Here is a 17,281-nt window from a genome sequence, read left to right on the forward strand (position 1 = left end):
ACAGTAAAAAGGCAAAGAGGGAAACATTAGAACAGTAGAGAAATGGAAACCATGGACATCTGATCATCAAGAGGGTCATTTTCAGACGTGTAAAATACACACAGCTTAAAGGTAACCAGCGAGGGCAGAAGAAACACACAGTAAACATTCATGGCCTCATAAACTCTGTGTACCCTTGCCAAGGAGTTGATTACAGGCAGAGTCCATCATGTAAAATCTGCAGCTTTAATACGTATGTGTCTCAGTACCAGGGGCTCACGATGCCCTAAGCTGGCTCTCCAAACATGTCCCCAAAACATAGCACGGGAGCATTTGCTTGGAATTACCACTCACGTGACACAAATCCCATCTTTACTGCAAACATATTCTGTATTAGAGCATTTTGAATTTGCCCTCTTTTCAACAAAAACACCCCATAGTGTTGTGTTGGTGGAAGTGGCTGTATATCAGTGGCACTTTTTAAACAGTGCTTTTGCAAGTTAAGAGTAAAGACATGTGTTTGGGGATTTTCCATTAAGCGTGCGCTTCCCTCTGATGTGTCATCCATTTTTAATGATGGGCTCTTTAAAGTGATTACTGGCCGCTGGCTTATCAGATTTGGTTTAGAGCTTGCTAATGGCATGATAAGGCACATTAAAGCGATAATAAGTATTTAATGAAGTTAAATGTGGTCAGGCTCAAGCCACGGAGGATTCATCTTTTTTTTAAGCAGGTCATAAAATATGAACTTTAAATGTACAGATGATACAGAAGAAGATATTAGATGGTCCTGAAGTATGAAAAAAAAAAAAAAAAAAAGTACAATGTTTGCTTAATTCACTCTCATCTAATTCTGGTTTGTGGTACATGCAAGCTGTGTGGGATGGCAGATCACTTGAATGATTCCCACTGTGATTTGGACAAACACTGCGTTCCAGTTTTGAAATCCTCTCCATCTCCTCTTCTGTCTTTATGAATCCCATGTTTTTTTGTAGAACAAAAGCCAATGTGTGATACTTTTCAGAAATATTCTGTGTTGACATGGCAGTTATGTACCTGACATGCAGACTTACACTGACATTTTTTCATTGAATTCACTTTAGGCCATGGTAGTTGTGTTTTTTTTTTTTTTTTTTGGACAGGAATCTTAAATCATGTCACATACAGAGTTGAAGAAAAAACATCACTTTTCTGCATTTTTTGGACTTGCTGTTACCTTCTCTTGCTAGTACTCTGTCTCTTTCTCATACACACATTCACACACATCTTGAGATCATCCTGCCTGATGTTTGCGTGATTATGCATCTGCAAAAGATGGGTGTTCCTGCTGGTCCTTTGCCAATGCTTGGGGTGGGGCTCACTGTGTCCATCTGCTCATGGCCCTAGGAGGAAAACCTCCACACACACACAGACTACATTTAAAATATGTCCACATACATATGCACAGAAACACACATGCATAAAATAATTACCACAGGGATTCAACTCAATCACGCTGAATGCCAGGGGATTCAAGGACACGTACAAATCACCTAGTAAATTCACAGAAAATCAAGTCTCTGCTAGCCCCAGAATACTAAACATTTCATCCACATTATCCCCCAAATCCTTACAAGCAACACAGAATCTACATAAAAAGTCAGCTAAGGTTTGAGTTTTCTAAGTAGTCTTAAAACGCAGACTTTTTTTTTAACCAATTCAGGTTTGCAGTGTTGAAAAAATACCAGGGTGTTTGATGTGTCTCTTTCTTCCTTTTTTTGTTGTTGTTCTGTTCTTAGGGGTCTTTTTGCAAGCCATTACACTGAGACACATTACCTGGAGGATGGAAGTGCAGTCACCGGTGCTCACAACTTCACGGTACGGTGGCACTCAAGTGCTTTTGACATTTATGGTCGAGTTCACGTGCAGTCGCGCTGTAAAAGCAGACCCTTTAAAAGTGTTGACTTAAACAGATGTTTTCTTCCTAGGATCAGTATTATAGTTGATAATTTACATTATGTGTTAACTTAAACTCAACTTTAGGTTTAAAATTGGATTGTGTTTTATAGTTTTTTAATCACTAAAGTGTGACCCAGTGTGTATTTGAAAGCCTCTGGCTGTTGCTGTCTATCCTGTGGCCTACTTGATGATAAGCTGTGTTTTTATGCTTGGTGTTTTTCAGCCAACGCTTCCATCAGGATTTTATTATGGAATCCCCTTTTAGCAGCTGATCTATTCATGACTACTTGTTTTATTGTGTGCGCTAGCTGTGTAAAGCAAAGTGCCTGCCACTCTTTGTGGAAATGAAGAAAAGATTGATGTTCATTTCAAATTTCAAGAAATAAAAATAACAATCTGTATTTATAGAGCACTTTTCAAAAGCCACATTACATAAAGTGCTTCACAAAGGCAGCAAAATAAAGCAGACACGTCATAAAATCACCAAGTACTTATCAAGGCCACTCACTGTAACACTTAACTGGTTGAAGACAGTTTGTGGCTAACAAAAGAAAACCCTAGCAGAATTGATTCGTTATTGTACTGTATGATGAAGGTATTTTTACGGCGGTAAGTTTGGTAGAAGGAGGGTTTCACTGCTCAACAACAGGTAGGCATTTTTGTCAGCCAGTGTAGAGGAAGGCTATCATTTGTGTGGTGTTGCAAAAACTGTGGCTTTAAAAAGGGGTTCTCTCTCGTTCAACATAGTAAACATACTCATGCACTTTTGAGGCCAAATTTACTGTTTAATTGAACTGCAGTGAGGACAGTTTGACAGGTCGCTTACAGCTCGGAGGAGAAATGTTTGATAATTCAGCAGTGACTGACAAGTCTATTTCTCGCAGTTATGCAAACAGCGTTTTGCACTCTCTCTCTCCCTCTTTAACACCTTTAATTTTGAGTGGGAGGATGTTACAAGCATTGCATCAGACTGTCAAATAGACATACTGTATTGTCTTAGATAAGCCCCACACAGCTGCACACTTTCAGTACCTGCTGTCACTGAACTCAGCAGTCAGCCATGTGTTGAACAGGGATCAGTGGAAAGACATGTACTGTAAATAAGCTCCGCCAGTGTGTGAATTCCCGGATAAGACAAAAGAATCAGTGAAAGTATAATGACGCTGCTGCTCCTCTAGCATACAAGTCAACACCTAGAAAATAAACCTAAGCCGGAACGGTAAATCGAGATTAATTAACGCCTTAACAAGTAGCAGCTTTGCATTGGGTCAGGAAACATTTTTCAAAGCCACAGAACTTTTATCTTTTGGTAGAGATCTCAAAGTTTCTAAAGATGCTATATCTGTCTGGTTGAATTTATGGGGAATAAAAAAGGACTGGGTTTAAATATTTCACTGAATTTAAACATCATATAGCTTTAAAGAAGAGTCAGAACAAGCAGCATACATATAATACTGTCACACCGTGTGAAATAAGATGATTTTTCCAGCCATAAACCTTCTTAAGGGTAAATAAAACAGGAAAGCTGGGTATTAAGGGGCTAACCAAGATGTATTCCATCTCTGTTCTGCTTTTTGTAGCTTCAGGAAATCTTCTAAAAATGAGCGTATGACTAAATATTTAACTTTGAATGCATTTAGCTACTTTAAAAGTCACCGACACATTGAGGATAACTGAGGAAGACAATCACTATTGCTGCCTGATGTATTCTTCTATGAAAGGTGAAGTAATCTAGGTCAAGCATAGCCTAAGCACAGAGCCTTTGTAGCTGCTCTACTTTTATACTTAATGTTATGAATCTCATTCCATCACCACCTGGCTCAGTAACTTGTACTGTACAATAGAAATTGTTGGAAACCTCAAGTATTTCCACCCGCACTTAAATATTGGGGATGAGAAATGGTTAGCATAGTGACTAATGGCAGTTGATTTAAGAGGACTGGAGTTCTGCATGACACTAAATGGAGGTCTGTATTCCCTCTTAATGAGAATAACTTCCTCTGCTCTCCTTGTGCTCAGACAACAGTGTTTTCACTGTGTCTGAGGAACCTTAAATGTCCGCTTTTCCTTCTACTAGACTGCTCCAGTGGAGTAATGAAAGAAAAACAATTACCATATTACTGTCATTTTCCATCCGTGTCAGGTTTCCTGCTTCTCCCTTCAACTGTGTATGTTGCATTAAGTTCAAAAAAGGCCTTTTTGTATGTGGAAGGATAGGATGAAAGACTGTTCTGCAGAGCATGCCCATTTCAAAGAACATAACGGCATCATCACAGTCCCCCCGTATCGTGTCTTCTTTTGCTCTTTTGATGTCAGCTAAGAGCAGTGACAAGCAGTTGTTTTTTGTTTTTTTTTTAAATATAATACATTTTTAATTATATTACTCAGTGGTTGAAGCTGCTGTCTTTCCTGCTTTTTTTAAATGAACAATTTATCCCTTTTAGAATAACTGCTACTACCACGGTGAAGTGCAGGCGCACCCAAACTCTGATGTCACCCTCAGCACCTGCTCAGGCCTTCGGTAAGAAACGTAACGATCATTTTGTTTTCAAGCAGCAGCTCAAAACTGCCATTTAAGTGCTATCTGACACTGCAATGTTTATATTTACTTAAGTCACTCTGCACAGCAGCCCATCACTCTTAAGCCGTTAAAGCAAGCTGTCGGTAAGTTGGTGTGTGACTCGCAGGAATAGGAGATAATGACACACCTCATCGTTTTTGTCCACAGAGGCATCCGGTAAATATCTCCACTCATTTTGGCAGTAACTAACTTATTGCTGTTACTAATGACCAACCACAATTGCAGGGTTTTCAAGAAAATGTATAGTTTGCCATGACAACCTTTTGATCAATGCTGCTAATGACAAAAAACGTTGTCAACAATTTCTGGAAATTATTATTGATCATCCGAAATGGGAGAGCAAGAATGCATATGCGTATGCATAAAAGAAGGCTGATGTATAGTAATACTGAACTCATTTGTGAATTTGAAAGAGATTTTGTGCATAAAGGCTTTTGTTTAGAAACTCTGTGTAGCTTGGCCCCATTTCAAAAATAAATGTGTAAAAGTGGGCTTGTAGGAGCAGCTACCTCAGTTGTCGCATATGCCATTGGAGAGAGCCACATTCAGTCAAATTCCAGATTTGAGAGATTGGTTATGCTTTGAGGCTTTGTATTTCAAACTTCCACTACTGTCTCTGCAGAGGCTTCATTGCGCTTGAAAACAAGACATTTATCATTGAGCCGGTGTCTGGCAATGTCACCGGGGCCCACTTCATCTACCGAGTGGAAGAACTCGGACTGACCCCAGGAGCCTGTGGCCACGGCTTCAACATGTCCTCTGTTGCCCCTGAAAACAACATCCGAAGCCCCTTTCAATCCTTCCACACGAGGGTGAGATTAGTATGTTGTTTTTCTATTGCAAAGCTTGTGTTTGAACTGTGATATCCTTTAGTCTCTAAGATATATTGTCATCAATTTTAGCATTTTTTTGGTAGTTTTAATTATCAAATATTTCTGAAGGGTAAGACAAACATTCACTTGATGAATGATAAATGGGCGTTTGACCCAACAAACTGGCAAGCAGAATATTTTGGGTAAGTTCCCAGAAGGTGTTGCCTTGGGCTTGACACATTTTATCTGCTTTTAGAGCCCAAAGTCGAGGGCCCATGTAGGTTTGGCCAATGATTTACAGCATGGAGCAGGTGCAGCATCCATCTGCCTCTATTCCAAAGCATTAAAAACTCCCTTTGAGTCAGGAAGTGAAACTTACCAACATACAGTACTTAATGACCCCTGAGTAGTATCTGGGCTTTGCGTTTTTAGGAAGAGCATCAGTTCTACCTCAACAGACAGGACACTGGGGAAAAACAGCTACCCAGGCTATTTCCAAAGTTAACAAAATTCACCTACCAGCTCTTCTATAGCTCACTATTTAACAATTTAAATCTTGTTTGTTTTATCCCTACAAAACAGAGATGTAAAAAAGACAATGTTTTTTTACAGTGGGGGGTTATGCGACTCCAAGAAATAGTCCGATACATAACTTGTGTTTTTGTACGAATAGAATAAACATGATACAGTGTGTTAATTGCTGATATATCATTTTTGTTTCCATTGGATAGAGTATAGCTAGGTGTCTACCCCTGTTTCTGGTGTTTGTGCTAAGTTAAGCTAACCAGTTGCTAGCTGTAGCTTCATATTTACCGTGTGGACTTAAGATTGGGAAAGCGAAAAGTGTACTGAAATATTTTTCAGGTTAGCAGACTTTGAAGGGTTTTTAATTCAGGCCCACAGGAAGTTATAGTACATCAATAATGTGTCTTTTTTTTATAGCAAATCTCAAAACATTTCTAACATGCAGCATCTCTGTTTATACTTCAGCATAAAAGGCATGCTCAGAAGACAACCAAGTACGTTGAGCTGATCATTGTTGCAGACAACAGAGAGGTAACGCACCAACCTTGCTTCCATTCACAAATACAGTGTTTGAACCACAGAAAACAACACATTGAAAACACAGCAACCATTCATGGTATATGCAGAAAAGCAGGGTAAGCTGTAGTAACAGTAGAGCAGGTCCCACTGGGGCTGCAGAATTAGGTCAGTGTGCAACAAGCAGTGTGGTCTTGTGGCAGAGGCTTGGTTTTGACGGGAAGTGCTGAACCATTCCCCAGCGGACCAGACAGGAAACAGGAAAAAGCAGTGTGGATACAGAAGAGTCTCCCATAAGCACTGACGAGCTGATTGTGGGGTTTCCTCCTGGCGGCCCTCTTCTAATGCCGCTGACCTGAATGGAAAGAATGGGAATGAAAAAAAAAGAATAGGGATAAGGTGGATACACAGTAGGGTGGAAATAGAAGGTCTGACTTTGCTGCAATTTGGATCCAAAGCTTTGCAGGCTGTCAGATCTGCCAATATACCTGCTCCCTGCGGCCGTGCCATCCGTCTCTCTAACACTAGGAGATTTTTCTAGATCCAGATGGTCACAGCTTGACAAGCTGCCTAACACAACAGTAAAACGTATTGCCTTTGTGGGTGTTCTGTGTTATTTCATACTTTTTACTTCTAAAAAGGACTGTAACTACAGTATCATTTATGTCTTCATGCAACACAACTTCTTGTGGGTCTAAATGTTCCCATTTCTTCCTCTGTTTACATTGAATTTTGTTTCCAGTTTCAGAAACAGGGGAGGGATGTGGAGAAAGTGAAACAGAGACTGGCAGAGATAGCCAATTATGTGGACAAGGTAAAACCTCCTCTACCCTTTGCACAGGAGGGATAAATCACTTTTTTAAAATAGAAATATTGCTGGCGGCAGAGATTAATGGGATGACTGTGTGATATATTAATGTCCTACTAAAACAGCTGCTTTTAGTCTGTCTAAAAGGATCTATAGCTAGCAGATACAGTAGAGGTAGATGGATAAAAGACATACTCTGATAATGTGAAAAACATGATGCTGATGCACACGGGATGATTCAGGGCTAACATAGTGAAATCTAATGTATTTCAGTGGTAAAAGGTTCTGATAGTGTCACACATCTGAAGGTCTTTTGATCATTCATGTAATCTAAGCTCTCTAAATCTCCTGGCCTTTCTATCCACACTGACACACTTATCAACATGCTCCCCTTCAGTTCTACAGGGCCCTGGACATCCGGGTGGCACTGGTGGGTCTGGAGGTTTGGAGTGACTCTGATAAATGTCCCATCACCCAGGATCCCTTCACCACCCTGCACGAGTTCCTAGACTGGAGGAAAGTCAAACTGCTGCCCCAGAAACCTCACGACAATGCTCAGCTCATAAGGTAGAAATTATAATTTAACAGAAGAAACTGTGCCCGGAAATTAAAAAACAAATGTTCACAGTGGTACACCAAAACAGCTTCGTAAAGGGCAAGTAGCTACAAAGTTGCTTATGCTTTATGTTAGTGCTAACCATTTTCCACCACAAATTTTTACACTAATTAACTCGGTCAGCTATTTTTTTAAAATTAATTTCACATTTGCATTTAAATAATGTTTCTGCAGGGGCAACAGCTACTCTCCCTGGGGTCCATGTTAAAATAAACAATATAAAAAACAAATGTTTACATTTACACCACATACAGAACATTATAGTTGCAAGTCACCATTACACCACTATAGTACTACTGTATTTCTAAACAAAGATAATACAGTACATCTTAACTTGGTAGGTAAACCTTATTAATGATTTGGACTGCAGCTCGACGGATAAATCAGTGTGCCGATATAAGCTAATTGCAGATAAATCGGTATCAGTGTTTATAACAGCCAATAAATGACAATTGAAAAAGAAACAGAGAGGTGGATCCTTCATTTATGTTATGAGTGTTGTTGGTACATAGTTTGTCCACCAGGGGGCACTCTACAACTCCCCTCATGGCAACACAGGTGTTTGGAACACAGCAATCAGCTGTCATGATCAGTTGTACTTTTGTTCAAGTACTATTTATGTATTTATTTTTTATGTATTTATGTATTTTTAAACTGCATTATGTCATGTTATCTTTGCGAGATCTCATAACTACACATAACAAATGTTACGGATAAGAAAATGAAAAAAAGAATATTATATAAATATATATATATATATATATATATATATAAAAATTGGATTTTAAAATCCTTAAATATCAAAATAGGTGTTGGTCTTAAAAATCTCCTATCGGTCGGGCTCTACTTTGGACAGCTAGCTGCAATAATACATTCACACTTTGTGGGTAACAAGCTAAAAAAAATCCCCAACAACTGGTATATTTATGTCAATCTGTTCTTGCTAACATTTTTATCTCCTCTCCACCCTACTTCTCTCTTCTGTCCTTTGCAGTGGGGTCTACTTCCAGGGAACCACCATTGGCATGGCGCCCATTATGAGCATGTGCACAGTTGAGCAGTCTGGAGGCATTGTCATGGTAAGTATAAAACCTTCTCACTGTTCCCACCATGCCTCCACCCTCCTCTTCCTCTGTGTAGCCTGATTGCATCAGGGTAGACATTGTTCAGATCCAGCAAGCTAACACAATCCAGACATGATTTACACAGAAAAGGTGATGTTTGCTGGAAGGGCATTTATGTACAGGTCTGTCTGGACATCATGCTTTTAAACATAATGATATTTGTGCTGGCACTCCCTCAGCATTCATACCCTCATCATTACCACAAACACCCACGTGCACAGAGGAATATGTAAAATATACTTTCAGAAGGATTGGACTGCAGCTCAGCACACCCTTGTAAGGTCAATTGAAGTATTGCAGTTCTTCAATCAGGCTTTCCTGAGACATCTCTAAAAGGGCTGGTGGGGCACAGGGGTAAATCAAAGGCCACAGTGTTCAAACAAAACCACATTTGCATTTTTATGTGGTGATAAATTGTTTATGCCAGCTTTTTCAGAGCACACATTTGATTCAAATGCATTTTTTTAAACACACAACTGTGCATCCCCCCTGGTACACTAAATTATTGCACATTGTAAATTAGCTGCCTGTTGCCTCTGCCTTCTGTAGCACTTGACACCCATGCCAAATCACAAAGTGGTTATCAGCCCAATGCCATTACGCCCCAGCCCAGATGTGTATCCCGCCATTAATAGATTTGTTATCTGCTGGCCGTTGCTGTGGTGAGGCTTCTCCAGATGTTTGTCTTCGCCATTACTTACAGATGGCAGATGGTTTGGACTCAGATTAAAGGGCCATGTAACCAGTTAGAGGGCGGCCAGATGAGTTGAACCATTTCTCAAACCATACATGTGTGTTAATCAGCCTCAGATCCTTTATTTAGTCCACATGCTCTTTCAGTATACACTGTAATGTTATTTATTTCTTCATGTAAACTCAACATGGGTCTTTATATGTGAATGGTTAGGTTTAAACTGTGACAGCAAACAATATCCACTTTTTTATAAGGTATTCTTGTTGGGGAGTTATTTTCTCACATGGCTGGAAATTATATGAAGCCTATCATAGCCTTTCTTGTAACCAACACTATCAAATTCTGCCATCACAACAATGGCTTATAGCTGCTTCAACGTAATGACTGTGTCTTCTAACAGTTTCATCAATTTCTGCTGACTCTCCTATTACACTTTTTTGTGAGGAAGCACTCAACTATGAATTGCACAAACACACACACACACATACACACAGAGCATAGAGACACACACCGATAAACATGACAGAAGACGAGGAAAGTTTTCCCATCTTTCTTGTTAAAAGGCAGGGCGCAGCTCCCCATAATGCTGCTCTGTAATCTGAGCAGAAAATAGCTCGGCTTGACCCCGCCCTCAAAGGAAGCTTGCTATTTTCACATATACATGGCAGAGAAAATTTGAAGACCACGGTAAGATAAGCAATAGCTACGTGGGCGCCTTTTTTCTCAGGGGTTGCCAGATTTGAAATGCTGAATCATGCTCATTATAGAGACATTATATTCAAGCATCCGTGCATGTGTTTGTGTTTGGAGGTGTGTGCGTAGGCTCCTCTGTGGCCTATAGGTATCCATAACCCTCTTCTCTGCGTAAACCTGCGGAGATGCCAAAGTATATCTTCAGACCGTAATGTATATCTTGCTTTAGTGCTGGGCAAAATGTCTGAAATTAAAGAAATATTCACGTAACCCAACACATGACCCCCTGTAAAATGCAGAATTTACACTATTACGCTTTGGTTTTTGGACAGATTAACAAACAAAATGTAACATGTTGATTAGTGAGCTTCAGTGGTTCTAGTAGATGGTAGCTGAAAACTGGAAGTTGATAGGGCAGTGTCAACGTGTCATTCATCTGTGTTTGTCCCTTTCCCAGTTTCACATTGGTATACATACTGTTACACTACACTGACTCAACTTCTCAATCACCCTCTGTCTCCCTCTCAACCTGTCTGTCTACAAAACTGGGTTAAACTGAAACTTCCCACTCTCTCTCGTCTTTCTCCGTCTCTGTCTGCCTTGTGAAGGGCAGTTGTCTCGCTTGTCAATGCAACAGCGAGTCATACAGCGGTAGGTTGACGAAGCTTACTGCAGTAGCTGTCTCCACTAGCAGCGGGTATGATTGGGTCTGCAGGGGTAATGGAACAGCAGATGAATTCAGGCCTCCACGAGGAGTAAGAGTAATGGAAGGATGAGAGGGCAGATTGGACAGTTACTGAACTGTTTTGGGAATCTGCAGCTTAAAAATTGTCTTCTTTGAACTTTGCTTTTTCCTTATTCTCTCTTTTCTTTTTTAGAGTAACAGTGCACCTCAGTATGGCTTGGTCTGTAGCTTGCTCAAGTAACTTTGATATAATTTTGCACAGTCAAGATCTCACATTATTAACATGTTCTCATGTTCTGGGGGGCACTTTTTTTTCCCATTGCAGGATCACTCTGAGAACCCACTAGGTGCAGCTGTGACTTTGGCACACGAGCTGGGACACAATTTTGGCATGAACCACGACACCCCAGAGCGTGGCTGTGGCTGCAGGATGACTGTTGACCGTGGAGGCTGCATAATGACCCCCTCCACAGGGTGAGATTCTGGTGATCCTTTTCACACAATACAGCATCCAAGAAGAGGTTATAATGCCCAAGATTTATCATTAAAGGTTAAGACAAGTATGACACAAATGTTTAAGCTGCTGGACTGATTGAGGCAGCTGTAATTGTAGCAAAATGTCCACTGCACCACACCAGTGTGTTTGCAGTAATTGTGCTAGTTGTGTGTTTTATTTAGCATTAGTCACATCTGAATAAAATCTTTCCTGGCAAAGTTGGCAAAAGTGGCTTCAGATTTTAAAGCATTAGCTCAGACATCATGACTTTAGACTGTTTCTTTCTGTTGTGGGTGCATTGGTTTAGAGCCATTAAATACTTGCCTTTGATAGCCTTGTTTCTCACAGCTACAGAATTAAAATGTTTATCAGCTTTACTTTTCAGAATAAATTAGACTTCTTTTGCACCTAAACAGGCACAAAAGATTGATTAAGCTCCACTAGTTGCGCAGTTTGGATCCTTTTCATGTGTACATGATGCTCCATTGTTTATGTGTTGTTGTGTGAGAGGGGGCTCAAACACATACACACACGCACAAACACACAACCACACACACTTTGGCCTGAGACTAAAGCAGCTGCTCTAGCATTCTATTCCTGTTGCCTGGGTCGCTGAGATAACAGTGCTGCTGCAAGTGATGGACTCTGTGACTGTTTGTAAACAGCAAGCAGATAAGGTGAAACACAGAGCACAGTACCAGATTTCAGCCATGGTCTGGTGCCAGTCTGGTTTGTCTGATGGTGAGTCCCGCAAGCCACAGATGAATGTGGTCTGGATATATTTCACAACGCTGTGAAGAAGATGGAGACAAAAGGGAGAAAGACACTGTTACTATTGTCTAAATTCAAAATACAAATCAATACATAAACTGCTCACACAGACCCACCCACCAGACACAAGCCAACATCAGTCCTTAGCCTACATCTGTCCCACACATTAATGATGGTTAATCAATGGGGGACAAATCTTGCATGTTAAAGGGAATTTGTTAGTAGGAAATGTTGCCAAAAACTGTGCCACATACACTTCTCATCCTGCTGCCGATACATGGCTGTGGATGCCCACATCTTAATCTACTGCTGAAAAAGTTTTGCAAGTCTGCTGCTGGTCAGATGTTGCTTATGAAGTACTTGAAATTGTAGTAGCCCGTGCCTGAGGGATTAACTTTAACTAGAATCAGCCGATATTTGCTTATTGCAGATATTTGTGTACATGCTGGCCGATAAGTAAAAAGAAATTGCAATATATAAATTGTCAAACTGGGTTTCAGTAATGTAGAAAATTTAGTATCCCATTACATAAATTGTCCACCAGACAGCATAGACAAGTTAATTTTTTCACTGTCTCAGGATGTATCTTGTGTACAAAAATAAACACATCTAAGGGATCCATATCAAGATTGTTTGTGTATGTTGTGTGTTTTTGGTTAAAAAAAAAAAACTCCTAAACATCGATATCAATATCGGCCCAACAATCCAGAATCCAGTTGTAGACTATAGTATAAACCAGACCAATTGACCCTTCGCTAAGCCAAGCCCCGAATATGCAGCTGGCCAATCACAGCGCAGTATAGGACTCGCTCTAACTGAGTTCCGACACTTGCATGACTGCGCTCCATTGACTCGTACGCAAAAAGAATCGTTTTCTAGCTTTTTTGCTGACTTTTTCCAAGATATGGTCAAACGCTGTACCTTGTAATTAGTTATAATCACTACCCAGAGAGGTTGAAAGAAGAAGTACGATTTATTCCCTTTCCGAAACCTGTTAGTTAGCTAACGCGACCTAATTTACTACTGAATGTAACATTATATAGCCCTACTGCTTTTGCTTTTTTAGCAACAGTAACTCAGGGAGGCGTGGCTTAGCGAAGGGTCACTTGCCAAAACATTTCTGATACTTGTGAGGCGAGCTCCTCTGCCCGTTGCACCTTTTATGTGTTAGGAAGGAGAAGTGGCTGCATGGATGAAAGACACAGTTACACAAGAGAAGAAGCTGTTAATAAGGTGGACAAACAGATGAGAACAGGCTCAATATTCAGAAAAATAAAGGGTAAATACATTTGTTTGCAGTACAGCGGTCTATTCAGAGTTACATTAACAACGATGTGCTAAGATCTGAGAAGCTGAGCATCTTCTCAAACAAGCAGAAAAGTCCCTGTGGATGTGTGATTTCACTGGCACTAGCTATTGACATGAAACACTGACATTAAAAGTAGATAAAAGCTTCAATTATGCTCAAAGATCTGCAGAGCCATTGAAGAAGAAAACCACTTGTGGTTTGTGAGTACATCCCTCAAAATTGCCTCAAAATCTGCTCAAAAATACATAAATAATATGACTCGCTATGTACCAGAATTGTCCCAGGAACCTGAATGACCTTTTACTGTGCTTGTTTGTGCAGCCAGTGGTAACAGTGAGCCCACTTATTTCAGAGAAAAAAAAAGTACTGCATAATGCACACCCAGCACCACTGGATTTATGCAGTGTAGTTTTTACTTAAGCTCTCAGTGTACTTACTGACATGACAGCTTTGCTTTAGCTCGTCACCGGCCAAAAATATCTAATGATGTCACGCAGAGAGTTTAGAAATATGACTTTGCGATCTAAATGGGTTAGAATGAGTCACATTGTTATTGTAAGAGAGTGGGTTAATGAAGCACAGTCACTCATTTTCAGCTCTTTCTGCTACATAATTATGAGATTAGACACATTAATAGTTGAGAGAGGTGATCAGTGACCTTTCAGTGTGAAACTCGCTCCTCTGTTTGCTAAGTAAAGGGTGTGGGATAAATAAATGCACAGTTCTATGCTGACACTTTGCATGGCAATGTTTTAGACTACCAAGTATGAATATTTCCCTATTTGATTATTAATATTTTAATTGTGCATTGACCATTGCTTACTGCAGTCTGCATGTTTAAACTCAAGGTGGACACAAAATTCAATGGAGTTGATTGATTTTTATGATGGTGTCAACCAGTCAACACAAAAATAAGATGAACACAATAAAAACTAGAAGATGATACAGTACGTTAAAAAGTCTGAGTGATCAGTTTGTTCAATCTAGTACAGTCCAATACAACAGCCCTGTGATTGGCTCATCAGATTCCATTTTTTATTGATACTGTGTCAGGAAGTCTGTTGATTTGCATGGGAGGAATTGTTAAAGCTGCACTAATCATTACTTTATGGGTCCATCACCAGTGGGTCAAATGAATGTGTGTCACGGTCGCTCATAGTGACAAACTCACGATGTATCACCCGACCCAGCAGTTATCTTCAGCTCCCATTTCAATTCTTTATTTATGAGGAGAACATTTCTTTAAATATGCTAACCAGCCTTCTAAATTAAATAAAACTGCAGTCCTTTGGCAAAATGTTGGACCGTGAATCTATGTCATCTTTCAACTCATTGTTTTGGTTTTACAGCCCATAAATAGGCCATTTTTACTGTTTTCAATAATGTTGTGTTCCACTCATTATGATGCTCTTACGTGGACTTCCTTTGTTTTAATGTTTGATATTAAAGGTGAGAGATCAACTGTGTTGTCTATACAATGTCGTTGACCAGGTGATATCAATAGCGAGAGCCATAGCTAGATGCCATGGAACTCAGTCTTAAGAAGTTTGTCCTGGGAACCGCTTGACTTGGCCAGTTATCTCCCAAATTGGATTTCTTCAACTATCAGCCTGAATTCATAGTGTCCTGTTGACAAAACCAATAATTTCACAAACCAATCTAGAACTCATTTCCCCCTATCACAGATGTATTTTTTTAATATATTAGCAACCTCCTTTGACCCTCAGCCCAGATGCCTTCAGAATGTTAAACACACTGTTGTAAAGCAGCGTAGCTCGTTTGACTGTGTGTTCGGGATACTCTCAGCTTAGACTTGCTAATGGAGGAGAGGACAGGCTGCATCTAAATGACGTGATTATCAGTGACGCTGCCAGCTGTAATCAGGGCCAGGGCATACAGAGAGAGATCCGCAGAGAGGTGCTTTATGCCTGGATAGACAGGCGGAGCGAGGAGGCAGTTGCTTTATTTGTCTTTTATCTCCCTCAGTGGTAAAGCAGGAAGAGAAACACAAAGAGAGATGGAGGTAAGAGTGAGAGACGAGCAGGAGAAAGATGACAGTGAAGGAATTATTTGCGTACACATGGACCTCTCTGACAGGCATGTGAGCCATGAAGGCTGGCCACGAGAGATTTGTGTCTTAACAATGAGTGGAAATTTGAGGGACAGAGGAGAGGAACAGAGGTTTTCGTGGACATTTTGAAGTGGGGATGTCTTTTAGAAGTTGAGCTAAGAGTTGCATCATACAAACGTGGGGAGAAAGCTCAAAAGTACTTTCCGGTGTCTCTTTGTGTTACGGGGCCGAAAGATGAAGCCCAGCAGGTAGCTGTGGCTGGACTTTGAGGCCAAGAGGTGAATTCTTTGTCACAAGAATTCACAGTATGGGGTAGCATGGTACTCTTGTTATTTTCCTGCTGAAATGACAGAGTGCGAGGGAGGTGCGAAGGTGCAAAATGTCATTATCTGAAGACATTCTACTGAGAGGAGGAGGAAAGCTAGTCAGGTTGCTAGTTGGTAAATGGTTGCAGTAAATGTAGCGTGTGTTTTGCCGTTCTTGCTGATATTTAATCACCATGGAGTTCTGCCAGTGTTGTAGCCTAACATTTCCCTAAAGGTCGGGCACGTCTCTCCTGCTGAGCTTGGACTAAATGCATGTCAGTCTGTTGGGCAACTTAGCAATAGAGAAAGTTTGATGTCAGTCAGAGAGCCTACGAATAGAAGAGCCCTTCATGGCCCTCACGTGACCAGTGCCTCTGCCGTCTACGGACCAATTTCACTCTCCATCCAGACTGATGTTTCCTCCTCCCCTGAATCTACTGGCCTCGCGTGCCGAGATGATCAAAGTGACAGGAGTCATCTGCACTGCACATATGGCTGTAGTTCTAGGAAAAGCTGCTTGGTGCACAAGACGCTGTAACTAGATGAATGCTGCAAGATCATTTTGTCACTATGAAAAGGCTGCCCCACACACACTTATCGGAAATGCAGAACTAAATCTCTCTCTTAAATCATTAATGTCATGCCAGTGTTCCAGTTGATAAGGGGTTCTCTCAGTCGTGTAGTACTAGAACATGGGCTTGTTGTCAGGTTTTCAGGCAGAGAGGACCCAAACGCAGATCAGAGTTTAGACAGTTTATTCAGAGGAGAGTAAGCGGGGAAGACGGAGGTTCAGGACAGAGGCGCTCTCCCAGGTTCGGGGTAGGAGGGAAATCCGGGAGCGGGGAAGTGTCCAGGCTGCGGGCAGCACCGAGAGCTTACTGGCTGGTTGTCTGCTGAGACGGCGGAGGTCTTCCTGGACAGAGAGAAACAACAGTTAGACTGGGACAGACAATAACCACAATGCAAAACTGATTCTAAGATTGGCTGGGGCTGACACAACATACACGTGGAGATTCAACAATCCGCCGAGGACTGGATGTCTGAGCCTCCTATTTAGGCAGTGGCTGATTGTGGGACACAGAGCAGGTGTGCTGATTGCGGATGGGTTTCAGGTGAGTGCAGAGCCCGCAGCAGACACGCCCCCAGCTCCCAGACTGGAGAGAGAGAGAGAGCCAAGCAGAGACAAACAAAACATGCTCATCACATGCACTCCAGACAAACATCCACAATCACTCACACAAGCTCACAGCCGGGGCCTCGTGACACTTTAGGTGTACAGTAGTACGATCCGTTGGTTTTTTTTTGTGGTGGTGGTGGTGGTGGTGTAGATCTTTTGGCTTAATTAAAGATAGTGAATG

General features: G+C 41.0%; 1 protein-coding gene and 1 long non-coding RNA gene across 3 annotated transcripts in view; one reads left to right on the top strand and one right to left on the bottom strand.

The window, feature by feature from the left end:
• Nucleotides 1–17,281, top strand: part of adam12b (ADAM metallopeptidase domain 12b) — a 61,848-nt gene that overhangs the window by 12,965 nt on the left and 31,602 nt on the right. For both annotated transcript variants that reach the window (XM_046070992.1, XM_046070993.1), the window contains exons 2-9: nt 1,758–1,836; nt 4,362–4,438; nt 5,121–5,310; nt 6,301–6,366; nt 7,094–7,165; nt 7,557–7,726; nt 8,770–8,854; nt 11,297–11,445. In XM_046070992.1, coding sequence (XP_045926948.1) covers nt 1,758–1,836; nt 4,362–4,438; nt 5,121–5,310; nt 6,301–6,366; nt 7,094–7,165; nt 7,557–7,726; nt 8,770–8,854; nt 11,297–11,445 — 888 coding nt within the window. The remainder of the gene's footprint in view (nt 1–1,757; nt 1,837–4,361; nt 4,439–5,120; nt 5,311–6,300; nt 6,367–7,093; nt 7,166–7,556; nt 7,727–8,769; nt 8,855–11,296; nt 11,446–17,281) is intronic.
• On the bottom strand, nt 16,662–17,014 carry LOC123984220. Its single transcript, XR_006828401.1, has 2 exons — nt 16,928–17,014; nt 16,662–16,836 (listed from the first exon to the last, which is right to left on the bottom strand). It is a non-coding gene; the product is annotated as an uncharacterized LOC123984220 (long non-coding RNA).

The sequence above is a fragment of the Micropterus dolomieu genome, linkage group LG15 (assembly GCF_021292245.1).
Source record: "Micropterus dolomieu isolate WLL.071019.BEF.003 ecotype Adirondacks linkage group LG15, ASM2129224v1, whole genome shotgun sequence".
Taxonomy (NCBI): Eukaryota; Metazoa; Chordata; class Actinopteri; order Centrarchiformes; family Centrarchidae; genus Micropterus; species Micropterus dolomieu.